This window comes from Patagioenas fasciata, chromosome 12 (assembly GCF_037038585.1).
Source record: "Patagioenas fasciata isolate bPatFas1 chromosome 12, bPatFas1.hap1, whole genome shotgun sequence".
NCBI lineage: Eukaryota > Metazoa > Chordata > Aves > Columbiformes > Columbidae > Patagioenas > Patagioenas fasciata.
This window is the reverse complement of record NC_092531.1, coordinates 16,328,160-16,341,724: the sequence shown is the minus strand read 5'-3', so window position 1 is coordinate 16,341,724 and position 13,565 is coordinate 16,328,160. Positions and strand designations below refer to the sequence as shown.

The window sequence follows — 13,565 nt, the reverse complement described above, 5'->3', positions numbered from 1 at the left end:
AGGTTTTCTTTTGCTTAATTACATTTTCACTGCAGATTGTTGAGCCAAGTAAATCCCTAAGGTAACTTCACACAGGTCATGAACACCAAGCTGAATTTGCTCCACTGTCTCTATGTCAGACCAAGGGGCTTGGCTGATTCTTCAGTTTTAGCAGTCGGGCAGAAGACTTCATCCCTGGAGGTATTTAAGAGACATTTATTTGTGGCAATTAGGGACATGGTTTAGAGTTGGACTTGGCAGTGTGAGGTTTATGGTTGGACTCAATGATCTTAAAGGACCTTTCCAACTTTAATGATTCTATGATAAAAGACACTGTCAGTCCCAGGCTCGGGGTGAAGAGGAGGATTGAGTACCAGGAGATTCAAAAAGCTGCTTAGCAGATGAGGACTCCTGCCCTACATCATTCATAGCAGGTTTTGGATTCCACAATCTGGTTTTAGAAATCGCTATCTGAATTCTGCAGGTATCTTTCTATCACACTAAATCCCCGAGGCCATGGCTCTGCATTTTGGAGTTAAATGATACACAGCAATCTAAATGCGAAATAGAGGTGAGTATCGGCCTGAAATGGGAAGCAGCAGAGATGTCTTGCTTGCACCCACTAAAAGCAAGCTGTAGATCTTAATATTACTGCGTTGGTCGGTGTACTCAAGTATTGTTTGTACTGGAATAAGAGCCTGGGCCCGGTGTTTGAGCATCATCTTGAAACAGAACAGGAACTGAGGGAGGGGATAAACACCATCAGTTCTTTTTATGTTTTGTTTGGGGTCGATTTTTTTTGCAGCTTTGTTGGGAGCAGTTTGTTTAAGCAGGAAGAGAAAAGAGGCAGTTGGAGTCTGTAGTGCGCTTTTACTCCTGGCTCCCCAGGGAGAAGCGGAAGTGTTGCTGTCCCGTTATACAGACTGGCAAACAGAGTCTGTGTAGCCTGAAACGGTGATGGATATCACACGGCGGATCTGGGGCTCCGGAGTCTGAATTCAGGATCTGAACCACAAACACCTGCTTTTTCCTGTGAGGTGGAAACCAAACAAGCAAGGCAGCTCTCCAGGCCCTCGTTCCCATCACTGCCAGAATTTCAAAGCCCTGTGTTGTTATGTGGTTATCCTCTCCATGACTGTAGGACCTGTTGATAGCCTTTTGCATGGAATATTTGCCCAGATTTTTTGCTATAATTCTCCCTTTTCTTTCTTCTCTTTGTTTAGGTAGAATATATGAATAGTTCAAGGAGTCAGATACTCTGATCATGGATGCGTATCTTAGGAGAGGTACTATGGAGCATCCCACTTTAGATTAAATGCTAAAAGATGTTTTAGAAAAAGCCTATCGGTTTGTACTCTTTATTACCATAAGTCAAAACGGTTTGTTGTCCAGTGATGTAAACAGGCTCAGTCTTGGGCTGTTACAGGTGAAGAGAAAATTACACGGAACAACATACAGAATTTAAAACAAGAATTTGTAAGCAGGAACCTGTTAAATGTACAGAAAATGTAACAATAAAGCAGAATATCTTTAGTGACAGTGTAAAAGCTTTGCAGTGTAACTCCCATCAGGTACTGTATATTTTGCAGTAGCAGTGGATACTCTGCTTCATTTGATTTCTTGTTGCTACTGGCTTGCTGTGTTTTATATGGATTCCTTCTGGCATGACGGTGGATGTAGCTTTAGACAAACAGCTTGTGCTCCCTGCTTTGGTTTCCCTGGTGATACAATGGGCATAATATTTCCATGCATATTTGTAGGGATGTCCTGAGGCTTCACTAGTGAGCATTTGAAAAGGAATATGTCTACACTAAGTACAACTACTTTCAGTTTCTAAAAAGTGCAGCTATTCTTGCGTACTCTTTTTTCTCCTAGACTCCTGAGTCTCAAACAGGCATTTGAGATAGACCTTTGTTTCCCATTTATTTTTCTCCCTTCCCAAAATATATTCCTTTAATTTTTAAATTTGGGATTCAAAATCGTAAGTGCTGAATACCGGGAACTGGAAAGCAAATTAAATTTGCTGTTGGGTCCTTGCTGCCTCCTGGTGGAGAATTAACTATCACTTAATTCAGGCTGTCTTTGGGATGAGTTATGTCAAAAACACTGAGCTTATGAAAACATTTTGGGACTAACATTTTAAAAATGTGTATTTTGGAACACAGATGTCTTTGGAACCTCATTGGCAATGAAGTGATCTTGAAAATTAAGCCTTTGGTTGTTTACTTGCATTGATGACCATTATGTGTTCATGTTTTCTTCTGTGTAAGCTGGAGCCTGAAATAACTAGTTATGCCTTTCACAACAAATTCTGCTTTTTGTCCAAAAGAGGATAGAGTGACTTCCCTGTCTTACTGTAAAAAGCAGCAGAATATTATCTAGAAAGAAGGGAACTGCCAAAATCATGTCTCTCAGATGCTAAAATATCTTCCTAAATTATACTGAGCAAATTTCTGTTGTTTAGAAATGCTTTACAAGACAGTGTTTGCCTTTCCTTGCCTTTCCCAGATATTCCTTTGCAAAACCTAAAATCTCCCTGGAATGGTTTGGCTCCTTGTGGTTGGAAAATTTAAGATGCAAGAGCAGTTCCTGGGCATACATTGTAATGATTATTCCAGTAGTAGGCCTCCTCATATGAATTCATTACTAGACTCAGCAAACCTGTCCCTGTCTTCTCTAAAGATGCACAGGCAATGATCCTTGAGTGTTTCACAAGGCTTCCCCTGTACCCCCTGGCCTCTGGTGGTGTTCAGAGTCCCTTGGAAATCCGAGTAGTGATGCTGGCCATGTCCAAGAGACAGAGATGGGGTTTAGGCCGCGAAATCAGGATTTAAGATGGTTTTCCATGATCCAGGGAAACTCACTGCGCGTTGTTGGATGGACAAACCATGAGTCGGTCCAGCTCTTGGCTGAAGATGCTGGTCCAGGCGAGGGCAACTCGCCTGTCATGTGGCACGATGGAGCTGGTGGATGGACGGGCAAGGAGGTCCAGGTCCCCTGCTTGTGCTCGCTTGTGGTCCTTGGAGTGAGATCATGGAGTAGTTGTGTGATGGGGGCTGCTGATATTCAGACACGATTTAATTTCTGAGACAGTTTTATTCCTAGAAGCAGATTGGAAAGTGAGCAAAATGTTTATGGTCTGTGCTCTGATCTGCCAGATTCCCAGTGGTGTAACACAGGCCAAGAGCAATTGGGATTTTACTGACGTAGTTTTCTCTTCTTTCTTTGACATATGCAGGCTCTGTGTGTGAACTGGTCAAACCTCAAACTGCCCTGGGTGGATCTGGACTGGCTGATCGATATCTCCTGTCAGATAACCGAGCTTGATCTCTCTGCCAACTGCCTGGTGTCCCTTCCATCCGTGATTCCATGGGGCCTGATCAACCTCAGGAAGCTCAGCCTGGCTGACAATCAGCTGACAGAGTTACCCAGCGTACAGTCATCCGATGAAATCATATGTACAAGGTGTGTGCACTGGATGCCTATGGCAAGCTGAACCCATATGGAGAGCAGGTGCAAATGAGTCAGTTGTGCTCGTGTAAAACCGCATAAGTGAAGAGCACATGCAGGAGTGTCTTGATTTATTTTCTCTCTGCTGCAGGATTTGCTCTTTTGCATTCTCAGTATTTCCAAGTTAGTTTTCAGGGCAGTTGTATGGACTTTTATTCCTGTATTGTCTCATATGTTGCTTCTGCTTTGCTCCAGTTCTGGTGAGCCTCACTCCTCTAAGTCTAAGCTCTGAGCTACCTCAGATTGACATTTGTTGTCTCATATAAATTATCTGAACTGCTGTCCATCCAGACCACTTCTGTCTGCTCCCTGGAAGGGTTAATTTTCTAAATAGGGTTTTTCGCTTTGCCTTGCAAGAGCACATTTCAGCTGATTTCATTCAGACCTAAAGCTGTCCTGATATAATAGTTGTCTATGGCAACAGGAGCCTTTGCTAGCCGTTTATTTGTGCCTGACTGAGTATTTTCTGTACCCACAGGTTACTCGAGGTTGACATATCAAGCAACAGGCTCTCTACTCTCCCTTCTGGATTCCTACATCTTAAAAACCTTAAAAAACTCACTGCTGCTAAAAATTATATGGAGAAGTTATTTGACGAGGAAAACAGTACGTACAGTCCAGTGTTACACTTACATTTCAGGGCCTGATTTGTAAGGGAGAACCCCAAATAACTTAAAGCTGTGGTTATCTACGGATGCTTGGTATCACTCAATCCTTTGTCCAAACTACCTGAAAAGGCCAGATTATTTTTTTTATCACTCATGAAATCCTTTGGCCCTTATCTAGCAAGTATTCAGCATCCTGCTGGATCAGACTGCTGTCAGGCTTACACCAAGTCCGCAATGTTTTGTGTTTTCTAGCAAGCAATTGGATTGGCTTAAGGAAACTGCAGGAGTTTGACGTCTCTGACAACAGGTTGGTGGAACTTCCAACGGTTTTTCTATACTGCTTCAAGTCCCTAAACATACTGAATGTTTCCAGAAATCATCTGAAAGTGTTTCCAGATCCCTGGGCCTGCCCCTTGGTAAGTCAAATGGCTCTGACAGAGTCAGAGGCTGAAAAAGCTGTTGAAACAATGAAAAAAAATGTACTGTGATGCTTAGGAAGCTGTCAGATGTTTTAGTTTAAAAGGCTGTTCTGTTTCAGTAGAAGTGCCGCTGCCTGGTTTGGTCTATGAGTCTCAGATCAAGTCTTTTTGAGGTTCTGCCTTGTTGTGTTGATGGCGTTGGTGGAAAACTTCTAGAAACATATGTTTCATGAATATATTCCATCAAAGCCCATTGCATCCTGGGCTGCATCAAAAGCAGCATGACCAGCAGATCAGGGAGGTGATTCTGCCCCTCTGCTCCGCTCTGGTGAGATCCCACCTGCAGTGCTGCGGCCAGCTCTGGGACCACCAGCATAAAAACGATGTGGACCTGCTTGAGTGGGTCTGGAGGAGGGCTGTGAGGGTGAGCAGAGGGCTGGAGCACCTCCTATATAAGGACAGCCTGAGAGAGTTGGGGTTTTTTGCTCTAGAGAAGTTTCCAGAGAGAGCTTATAGCAGCATCCAGTACCTAAAGGGGACCTACAGGAAACATGGGGAGGGGCTCTTTATCAGGAAGTGTAGTGGTAGGATGAGGGGTAAAGTTTTAAACTGAAAGAGGGTAGATTTGGATTAGATATTAGGAAGACATTTTTCACCACGAGGGTGGTGACGTCCTGGAGAAGCTGTGGATGTCCCACCCCTGGAAGCTTTCAAGACCGAGTTGGACAGAGCATTGAGCAACCCGGTCTAGTGAAAGGTGTCTCTGCCCATGGCAGAGGGTTGGAACTAGATGATCGTTAAGGTCCTTTCCAACTGGAGCCATTCCATGATTCTATTAATTTTCTTGATAGTTCATATAAGCGCAGAAGTATTGTTGGGATCATTTTACAGAACACTCAGCCTTCATTCAAAGTTAACTTTGCCCAGCCCCCTGGCTGAATATGGCATTTATATCACCCATCACTGTCACTTTATTCCTCATTATAACAAGGGTAGCAGAACAGTGTATTTTAGTGAAGTGTTTGTTTTAATAGTTTAAAAGAAAATGGGAATGATTTTCAAAATAACTTTTGAAATACATTTTGCCCACCAAAGAATTTGCCTGTCAAGTGTGTCTCCTTGGCAAATCTTCCTCAGCATGCACAATAATTAATCTAGATCAAAATATATAAAGAGATCACCTGGAATAAATGTATTAATTGTTTGAACATGTGACAGCTGATCTACCTCATTATTTAAAGAGATGATTACTACTCTGTGTGTGGGTTTTTTTGTTTTCCAGAAATGTTGCAAAGCATCTAGGAACAAACTGGAATTCCTACCTGATGCGTTGACTATTTTCTGGAAAAATCACCTCAAAGAAGTGGATTTTTCTGAGAACTCACTAAAAGAAGTTCCACCAGGACTATTCCAGCTTGAAGTAAGTGTTATTTCTTCTTCCTTCACAATACTTCCCTTAATACCTATTCAGATCTCCAAACCACAGCGGTGGCTGCCCGGTTAAGGCAGGAGGCCTGCGTAGAGCCAATGAACACAGCAATCGCACAGAGCCTCTGAGCAGCCCATAACCCCCTGAGTAACTACATTTTGCCCTCACCCGGTGTGATACGGTATCTAGTTTTTGACACAGGTCTTCTGAGAACTCTTTGGATGTCTGTGGTTTTCAGATTTTTGTGAATGCTGTTTGGAAGACAACCAGTGCATTGTAGCTGCAAGCTCCAGCCATTGAAATATAGATGTACTCAAGTATGCTCACAAATAGTTGTGTTTTTTCTTAATCTGGCACACCAGTGTTGTGTTATTAAGGATGAGGGTTTCTGTGATGAAAATAGCATGTTTGAATGCCCTAAACAATGCTAGTTGGCATCATTCTTATCTTTAAACTTGTGCAGACATCAGAGATCCACAGTTTTACTTCAAAATTCTTCAGAATTTGTGGCTTCAGGTGGTTTCAATGTGAAATGAAGCAGAACTTGGGGGTTTCCTCCAAGCTTCCCTTCCAGATTGTGAAAGTCAAGATCATGGAGATGGAAACAGAGGTAAATCTTTGTGCAGAAGTTTCACCATTTTCATGCTGGCCTCTCTGGGAAGGATGCTGAAGAGATGGTTCACATCCACGTCCAGGTTGGACCTCGCAGGTCTGCTGTGAAGGTGCCTCTTGCATCCTGCCTGGAAGAGGATTGCTGAGGGTCGTTTGCTCCCTCAGTTGTTTTTAATGATCCCTGCAGATTTCACTTTGCTTCCTGGTAGCCATTTGTTTTCAATTGTCATCTCTTCTGAAACAAAATGAATCCTATGGACTATTGTCTCCAAAAATTTTTGTTTTTCCTGAACACATTAAAAATAAGCCCAGTGGGTGGGAACTACCATGACAGATATTACACACCAGATGGTGCTTCAAGGGCACGTTTTATTGGGTGCTGCTGCTCAGAAACTGCGAAGGGATGTGAAAGCACCAGAGGAGACCTCAGCATAGGTGATGATCTGTCTTCAAAGCCCCTGAGGGCTAGAGTGTGGTGAGCAACTAGAACGTGAAAGCCCATGCGTAGGTCAGGCTTGGCTTGGGCTGCTCCTTGGTTGTGGAGTTTGTGTCAGGGTTGGTGGCTGCAACCACACTCCAGCCCTCTCCACGAGCAGAAGTGGAAGGAGAAGAAATGAGCAATTAACGTCTTTGTGTGCGTAATCGCTGAGCAGCAGTGAAGCGTCTTCTCCCTGGGAAAAGCTGAAAGCAGGAGAGCACTGTGGCTTGAAAATGTCTCTGACCTAGGCTGGTGGGTCCTATAGTTTGTCACTGGCCTTTGCTTGGTTTGTGGAGGGGTCTTAAGACCAGGACCACCTCACAGTCACTGGTGTGATATAGAAACCAGAAATGTGGAGCCAAGGGAGGCAGCGGTTTTCTCAGCTTTCCTGTCTGTTGCCTTCTAAAGGAACCAACTGTTCATGCTCCAAGCTATGTCTTAGTACTCTAGACTAGTTTGCTTCTCTTGAGGAGACCTGGCCCTCTCTGGGTGGAAGTATTCCGGTAAGAGTGGTCAGTTTTTCCATATCCCAGGCAGCCTAATCTGGATGCTGTGGTTTCTTCTAATCTAACGCACCTGAGCCCTTTTTGTGTGCTGCGGCCGTAGGTTTGAAGGAAGTTGTCTGGTGCCGCCACTGTCTCACTTCTGTCTTCCAGCAAAAACGGAGAAATTAGAAATTAGATATGAGACAGAAAAGGCAATTGCAAAACAAGGACTAGCGATCTCCAGAATTATAGTCCTGAAGAGCCACAACCAGTTAGAAGTCAGTAATTGTCCCCCTACGGAGCAGGCATAGAAGTGTCGTGTATGATCTTGCCAGGCTCTCAGGTCTCCTGGAGAGTGGCCTTTGTCAGCGTTTGTGGGGGACACGTAACATGGATATGGTTGACTGAAAATGAAGCACCCCGGCTAGACCACACAGAACAAAGTCAGTGCTAATTCTGGAATGTGTAGCCTCCCTTTCTGCCCACCCCCTGCTCAGGGATATTTTGGGGTAGAAGTCTGAAGCATTGTCATGGAACAGGCCCCTGCTGATACTTGGAAAGAGCTCGAGAGCAGGCACTGAGGCAGGACGGGGTCTTCCTTCCAATGGGAGGTTCGAGTCAGTGGAAGACTAATGATGATAAAAGCATTGGCTGTCCAAGGCGCGAGTGGCAGGGAGGGTTTTTTAGTTCGCAGGCTTTTCCAGCCTTTTCCTCTAGTGGTTCACTCTGTATATCTGCAGTTTGACATTTTGCCTTCCCAAAGTCCCACCAAGGGCCAGTGCTGCTTCTCCCTTATCACTAGAGGGAGCATTTTGCGTGATAATTGCCATTCCAGCAACTGCTGGTTGTCAGTCGCTTGTGTCTCATGGATACTTCGTATTTTTCCAGTCCGAGAAAAGGGAAGGAAGGCCAACAGACTGGCTTCCTGAGACGTTGTTAATCCTGCTTGATGAAAAGGGGCATAAACCTTTTATATTATGTGAAGCACATAAAACATTTAACACACTTGAAGCTGAAGTCTCTGCTGGTAAAACATGATTTCCATGGGGTATATTTCATGAATGCCGCTGTACTCGTGGCATGAGGTAATTCAGCTCACGTTCTGCTTATGGAGTTTTCATGGAGGGGACTTGCAGAATAAACCTGCTTGTAAATTCTACATAGGAAACTGGTTTTCAGTGACAAATCGGATTTTCAATCAAATGAAAATGATCATTTGAGCCTCCACATTATTTTTAAGGGCAGATGGAAGAGCATAAACTTTACAAATCTGAATAGGAACTGCATTTTTTCTTTAATATTTCAGTTACATTTAAAGGAGAGCTTGTATATTTAATGTTGTTAATGGTATTTGCATCTGAGTCCTATCTCTATATAGTGTCAACTGTACAAATCAGCTGCACTTCTTGTTTTTAAAATTCCTGTCACTAGTCTAAGGAAAAAAAAAATAGGAAACTTGTATGAGTCTTGGAAATTTAATATAAATCCTTTCCAATTTAATAGACATGTAATAACACAACGATCACAAATTTTCGTTTTGTGAAATAGGTCACATTTTGCATGTTGATCTTATGCATATACAATAGGTGTAAGCATCTGACACAAGCTTGCACATATATATATATAGATATAAAAAAAACCCCTTCTTATCCGTACGTGGCATATTGTGTAGGTAAATCATACTGTTCTTTTCCATTTGGAAAGGTTTCCTCACTGAAAGTAAAATGTCCTCTTAAATGAGTTGTTTCCAATTGAATCTGTCAGCAAGTAGACTAATAATCTCCCAGAACTAATAGTGGTTGTTGCTTCGTGCAGAAAATATTCTTGCTGGAGACAAGAAGTAAATGTTTGTATGCTAGGCAGCACGGACAGGATGTTCTGATGAATAAGATGTACTTTCTTAATGTTTCTGTTATTTAACAGACATGCTAAAAAACCTCTTTCTGAGTGTTTGATGGACCCTGTCTTCTAACTCTAGGCTCTTCCTCTTGTAGGCTTTGGTGTCGCTGAAGCTGCTGGGAAATCAGTTAGTTACGTTGCCTTCACAAGATAAGTGGAATTGCAAACAACTTAAATCACTGGATCTTTCAAAAAACCAACTTGGGAAGTAAGTGTTTCTTTCAAATTTTGTCTGAGAAAACAAAAGTTGAAGATATAATAGCAAACCAAATCCCTCGTGTAATACAAAGAGTGTCAGTAGTGAATTGATTACCTGCATAGAAGGCATTGATATCCACATTCTGTGTTCCTAAGTATATTGTGTGTCTGTGACAGTGATGAATTGTCCTTTAGTGATTCCTTGGGCATTTAGCACACTGTATAATTTATTAAATCGGTAGATTACTGATAATGGCAGTCTAATTTCAGAGCATGTACAAATTTCTTTAACCCAGTGTGTGGTTCATCACTACAAATACTAGTTTGTGGGCAGTGTATCTTAACCATAAACCATCTGACTGGACTGCAGTTTGTAGTTAGTGTGGGAGTATTGTTTTGGAAAAAATGAAGAATCTTTGGTTTTTAAATGGAAGTGTAACCAGCTGCAAGTTCGTAGAGAAGACTGATGTTAATAAGGTCATCCAATAAAAGAGTGATGTTCTTCTATTTAAAAATTATAATAGGGATGTTTAATGTAGAGAGTTAAAGGTCCCTTATCTTCTCCAGAACTGCACAGAATTGTGTCATACTCCTGTTTTCCCATTTGGCTACCTGTCCAGCAAATTTTCTGGAGTCCTTACAAGTGGCTGTGTCAGTTTCTAAATACAAATTACTGGGTTTTTTTTAATGTCTCAGTGCATTTCCTGAGTTGTGTTGTTGGGTCGTCTTGTCTGAGATGCTCTGGTGAGAGCAGGGAATGGCCGCAGGTTGGTTCTCCAGCGCTTCTTGTGAAGCTTGTTCAATTTGCTGTTTGACAGCCCACTTAACCTTGACACCCGTAAAGCCGGGGGTCAAGTGCTCTTGCCCTGGGAGCTGAAAGCGCTGCCTTGCAGAGCTCTATTCCTTTGCCAGAAGAAAACCATTGGGCCTGGACAAGCATTGGTGGAATCTAGCTCTGTGATTACACAGCAGGTTTCAATCCCATCCCTTGAGAGCAGACAGGAACCCCTAAAAGCTCTGCTGTGGATCCCACCACCTCGAGCGGGGCCGAACCCTGCACCACGACACAGCTCCAGCACTGTTCTGAACTGCCCCATCCAAGCTCTTTTTTCCACGTTTTGTTTTGCCCGCAGGAGTGATGAGGGATTTAAAACAAAGCGGATTCCCTTTTTCACCACGAAGAACAGGGTGCGCGGTGGCCCCGAGGCAGGTAAGGTACAGGGCGGTGCAAGTGCTGAGAGTGCCAGGTGAGCTGTGTAGCAGCAGGAATCCGTGGGGCTTGGCTGGAGGGGAATCTGTGTAAATTAATCTGCTATTTTAAGTGCAACAGCATTTAAATTTAAGACAAAATACATTTAGATAAAGTGTTTCTAAAGAAATGGCACAGCCTGTTGGTATTGATACAGGAAGATGAAGAATGAGTGAAACTTGTTTCTTTCCCTGAGCTTTTATTGTTTTCATGAAGTTCATTCTTTTTAGCCAGAGTACTAGCCGTTATGTTGAAAGGAAATTAACCCATAATTAGTCTTATTACACATAGGATTGTTTCTCTTGCTGAATTTGTAACCTGTATGTTTTCCTCTGTCTCTGCGATTTGCACCTGCACTTTGGGACAGGGCAGAAATGTTCTGTATTAGTGCACATGAAGTCCCAGAGAGAACCAAGGTGCATCTGAAGATATTTGCACTGCTTCCTGCTCTCTGGGGGGTTCATCTGCATTTCTTTTTGTTTGTTTGTTGTATTTTAAAGCATTTGGAGAGCTTTATCATTCTCGGCTGCCTGAAGAATGGCTTGATCTAAAGCATTCTTTGCAAATCGTGCAGTCAAATAGAGCTGGCGCCTTCATGGCATGCATCTGAGCCGCTCTCAGCTGCTCGTGGGAGGGAGAGACTCCTGCGGCAAACGCTTTCCTCAGTTCCCCGACAATTCTGCATGATCTCAGGTCAACGTAAATAAGTAAAACTGGGAAATGCACGATAGCAGTAGTTTAGGAGTGAAGGTCCTAACCTCTGATCTGCTCATCTAGGAGGCAGAGGTTCTGCCTGGACCTCCAGGCAAGGCTTAATCCCCCCTAATTTTTCAGTCTGTGGAAGAAGAGGCTGCTGCGCAGTGATTCCTGCATGTGCACCCTGAGGAGAAAGGGTTGGTTTGCTTCATTTTGCAAGTAGGAAATGGAAATAGAAATGCTGTGACATCGGTGAAATCCTGAACACAGAATAATTGGAAAAGGAGGCTGAGTCTGGTGAATCTGTGGAGTCTGACATATCCTCAGAGCCTCCCCATGGAGTGCTGCAGCAGCATTTCCCAATGGGGAGAGAAGGGCAGGAGAAAGGCAGCTAGAAGCAGCTATAAAATGGAGTTGCTGTCCTAGAGAAAATTTCTACGTGCTGCAAACCCCACATAACCCCTTTACGTAAAGGAGGATCAGTACCATTTGAAAAACCTTGACACGTAACACCCCAGTGCAACTTGGAGCTGCCTTGGGTTGCAGGAGAGTGCAGAGGAGCCCACCTGGCTGGTGCCATGGTTGAGTAGCCACAGAGACAGAGCAAAGCCAGCTCATCTTTTTCTCTCTGTTCCTATGCCAAATATAGCTTGGTGATACTAGAGGATGTGGCCAAGAATTTAGAGAACATGAAGAGAAAACAGAAGCTGGTGTACATCAAATGCTCACAGAAGTCTTCTAGCGAGGTGGGGGGCAGGTTTTCACATGATTTCACCAACAAAGCTGTTTGCTCAAGTCTAGATTATTTAAAGAGAATAATTTATAGATGCTCAATATACTTGATTGAGAAATCTCAAAATAACTTCTTGCACACACACGTGGTGTTAGTGGCGTCTACTCATCCAAAAGTAAATTTTCTAGATGGGATTTGTTTTAATTTTTCTACCGTTCTTTAAAAGAAAAATTGATCTCAAGCCAGAGAAATCATAAATAACTCATGAATAAATAATTACAATTCATAAACACTTCGAGCTTACTTCCAGTATAGTACACTCCTTTCTGTCTGGAACTCTTTGGTGAACTGAGAGTATTTTAGGTGTTTGCTCCTACGTGCCTAAGAGGGACTAAATCTGTCTGTGCCGAGGTGTGTACTGAAGAGGAACAATGAAAAGTTTAAGTCCAGTGATGAGCCAGAAAGGAAGTGAATTGAGTCCATGAATAAGCCTGCTGTTCTAAAATAATCCCAAAGATGATTTTTTATTTGAAAACTCAAAGGCGGACTGTGACACCCTGCTCACACCAGGCAGTCCTGTCACGTATGTGAAACACCCTGCAGACAGTGAGACTCTATCTCACTCCTTTTCTGATCATAGCTCAGGCTTGAAATGCTGTTAATATTAGAACGGGGGAATTTTTAATATTATAACTGGGGAATGTTCTCCTGAGAAAACCTCTTCCATTTCCTTTTTTTTTTTCTTTTTTTGGCTAAGTCTAGTTACAGTTCCTCAAGTCATCTCTGTAAGGGAAGATGATCTTGGTGGAAGTGCAAATGCCCCATCCTTGAGGAAGGGTTTGTCTCACATCTCAGGGAGCTGCTTCTATTGACCATGGAAGCAGCGGATGGTGCTGGTTGTACTTTCCTAATTAGAGACTCAGAATATGCTTGTCTCTGTGTGGCCTCATTTTCCTTGACTTCAGGATGCTTCCTGATAGATACATCTGACACTCTTAAGACAGCAACACAATTCATGGTAGCTTTTCATGTCGCTATCCCAGGAGTAATTTGTGGAGCGAAATGATGCTCTTTGGAACCAGCTGAATTTCCCTTTTTTTAAGCCTTTCCAGGAGCAGCAACTCAGCCTTGCAGTTATTGCTTGGGTTGCTCCCAAAATCCACTCACTTGTGCTCAAATGTGTAAGAAGTCTGAAGTGCCCCAAGACCTTGCAGTCTAAAACAGAACAGAGAGGTAAATGCAAGCGGTGTTTTAGAGGCAACGTAGCTGA

At 43.1% G+C, this 13,565-nt stretch overlaps 1 protein-coding gene across 3 annotated transcripts in view; it reads left to right on the top strand.

The window, feature by feature from the left end:
* Window positions 1-13,565, top strand: part of LRRK1 (leucine rich repeat kinase 1) — a 79,035-nt gene that overhangs the window by 29,501 nt on the left and 35,969 nt on the right. For all 3 annotated transcript variants that reach the window (XM_071813981.1, XM_065847793.2, XM_071813982.1), the window contains 6 exons: window positions 3,218-3,444; window positions 3,968-4,095; window positions 4,350-4,513; window positions 5,799-5,936; window positions 9,515-9,627; window positions 10,751-10,827. In XM_071813981.1, coding sequence (XP_071670082.1) covers window positions 3,218-3,444; window positions 3,968-4,095; window positions 4,350-4,513; window positions 5,799-5,936; window positions 9,515-9,627; window positions 10,751-10,827 — 847 coding nt within the window. The remainder of the gene's footprint in view (window positions 1-3,217; window positions 3,445-3,967; window positions 4,096-4,349; window positions 4,514-5,798; window positions 5,937-9,514; window positions 9,628-10,750; window positions 10,828-13,565) is intronic.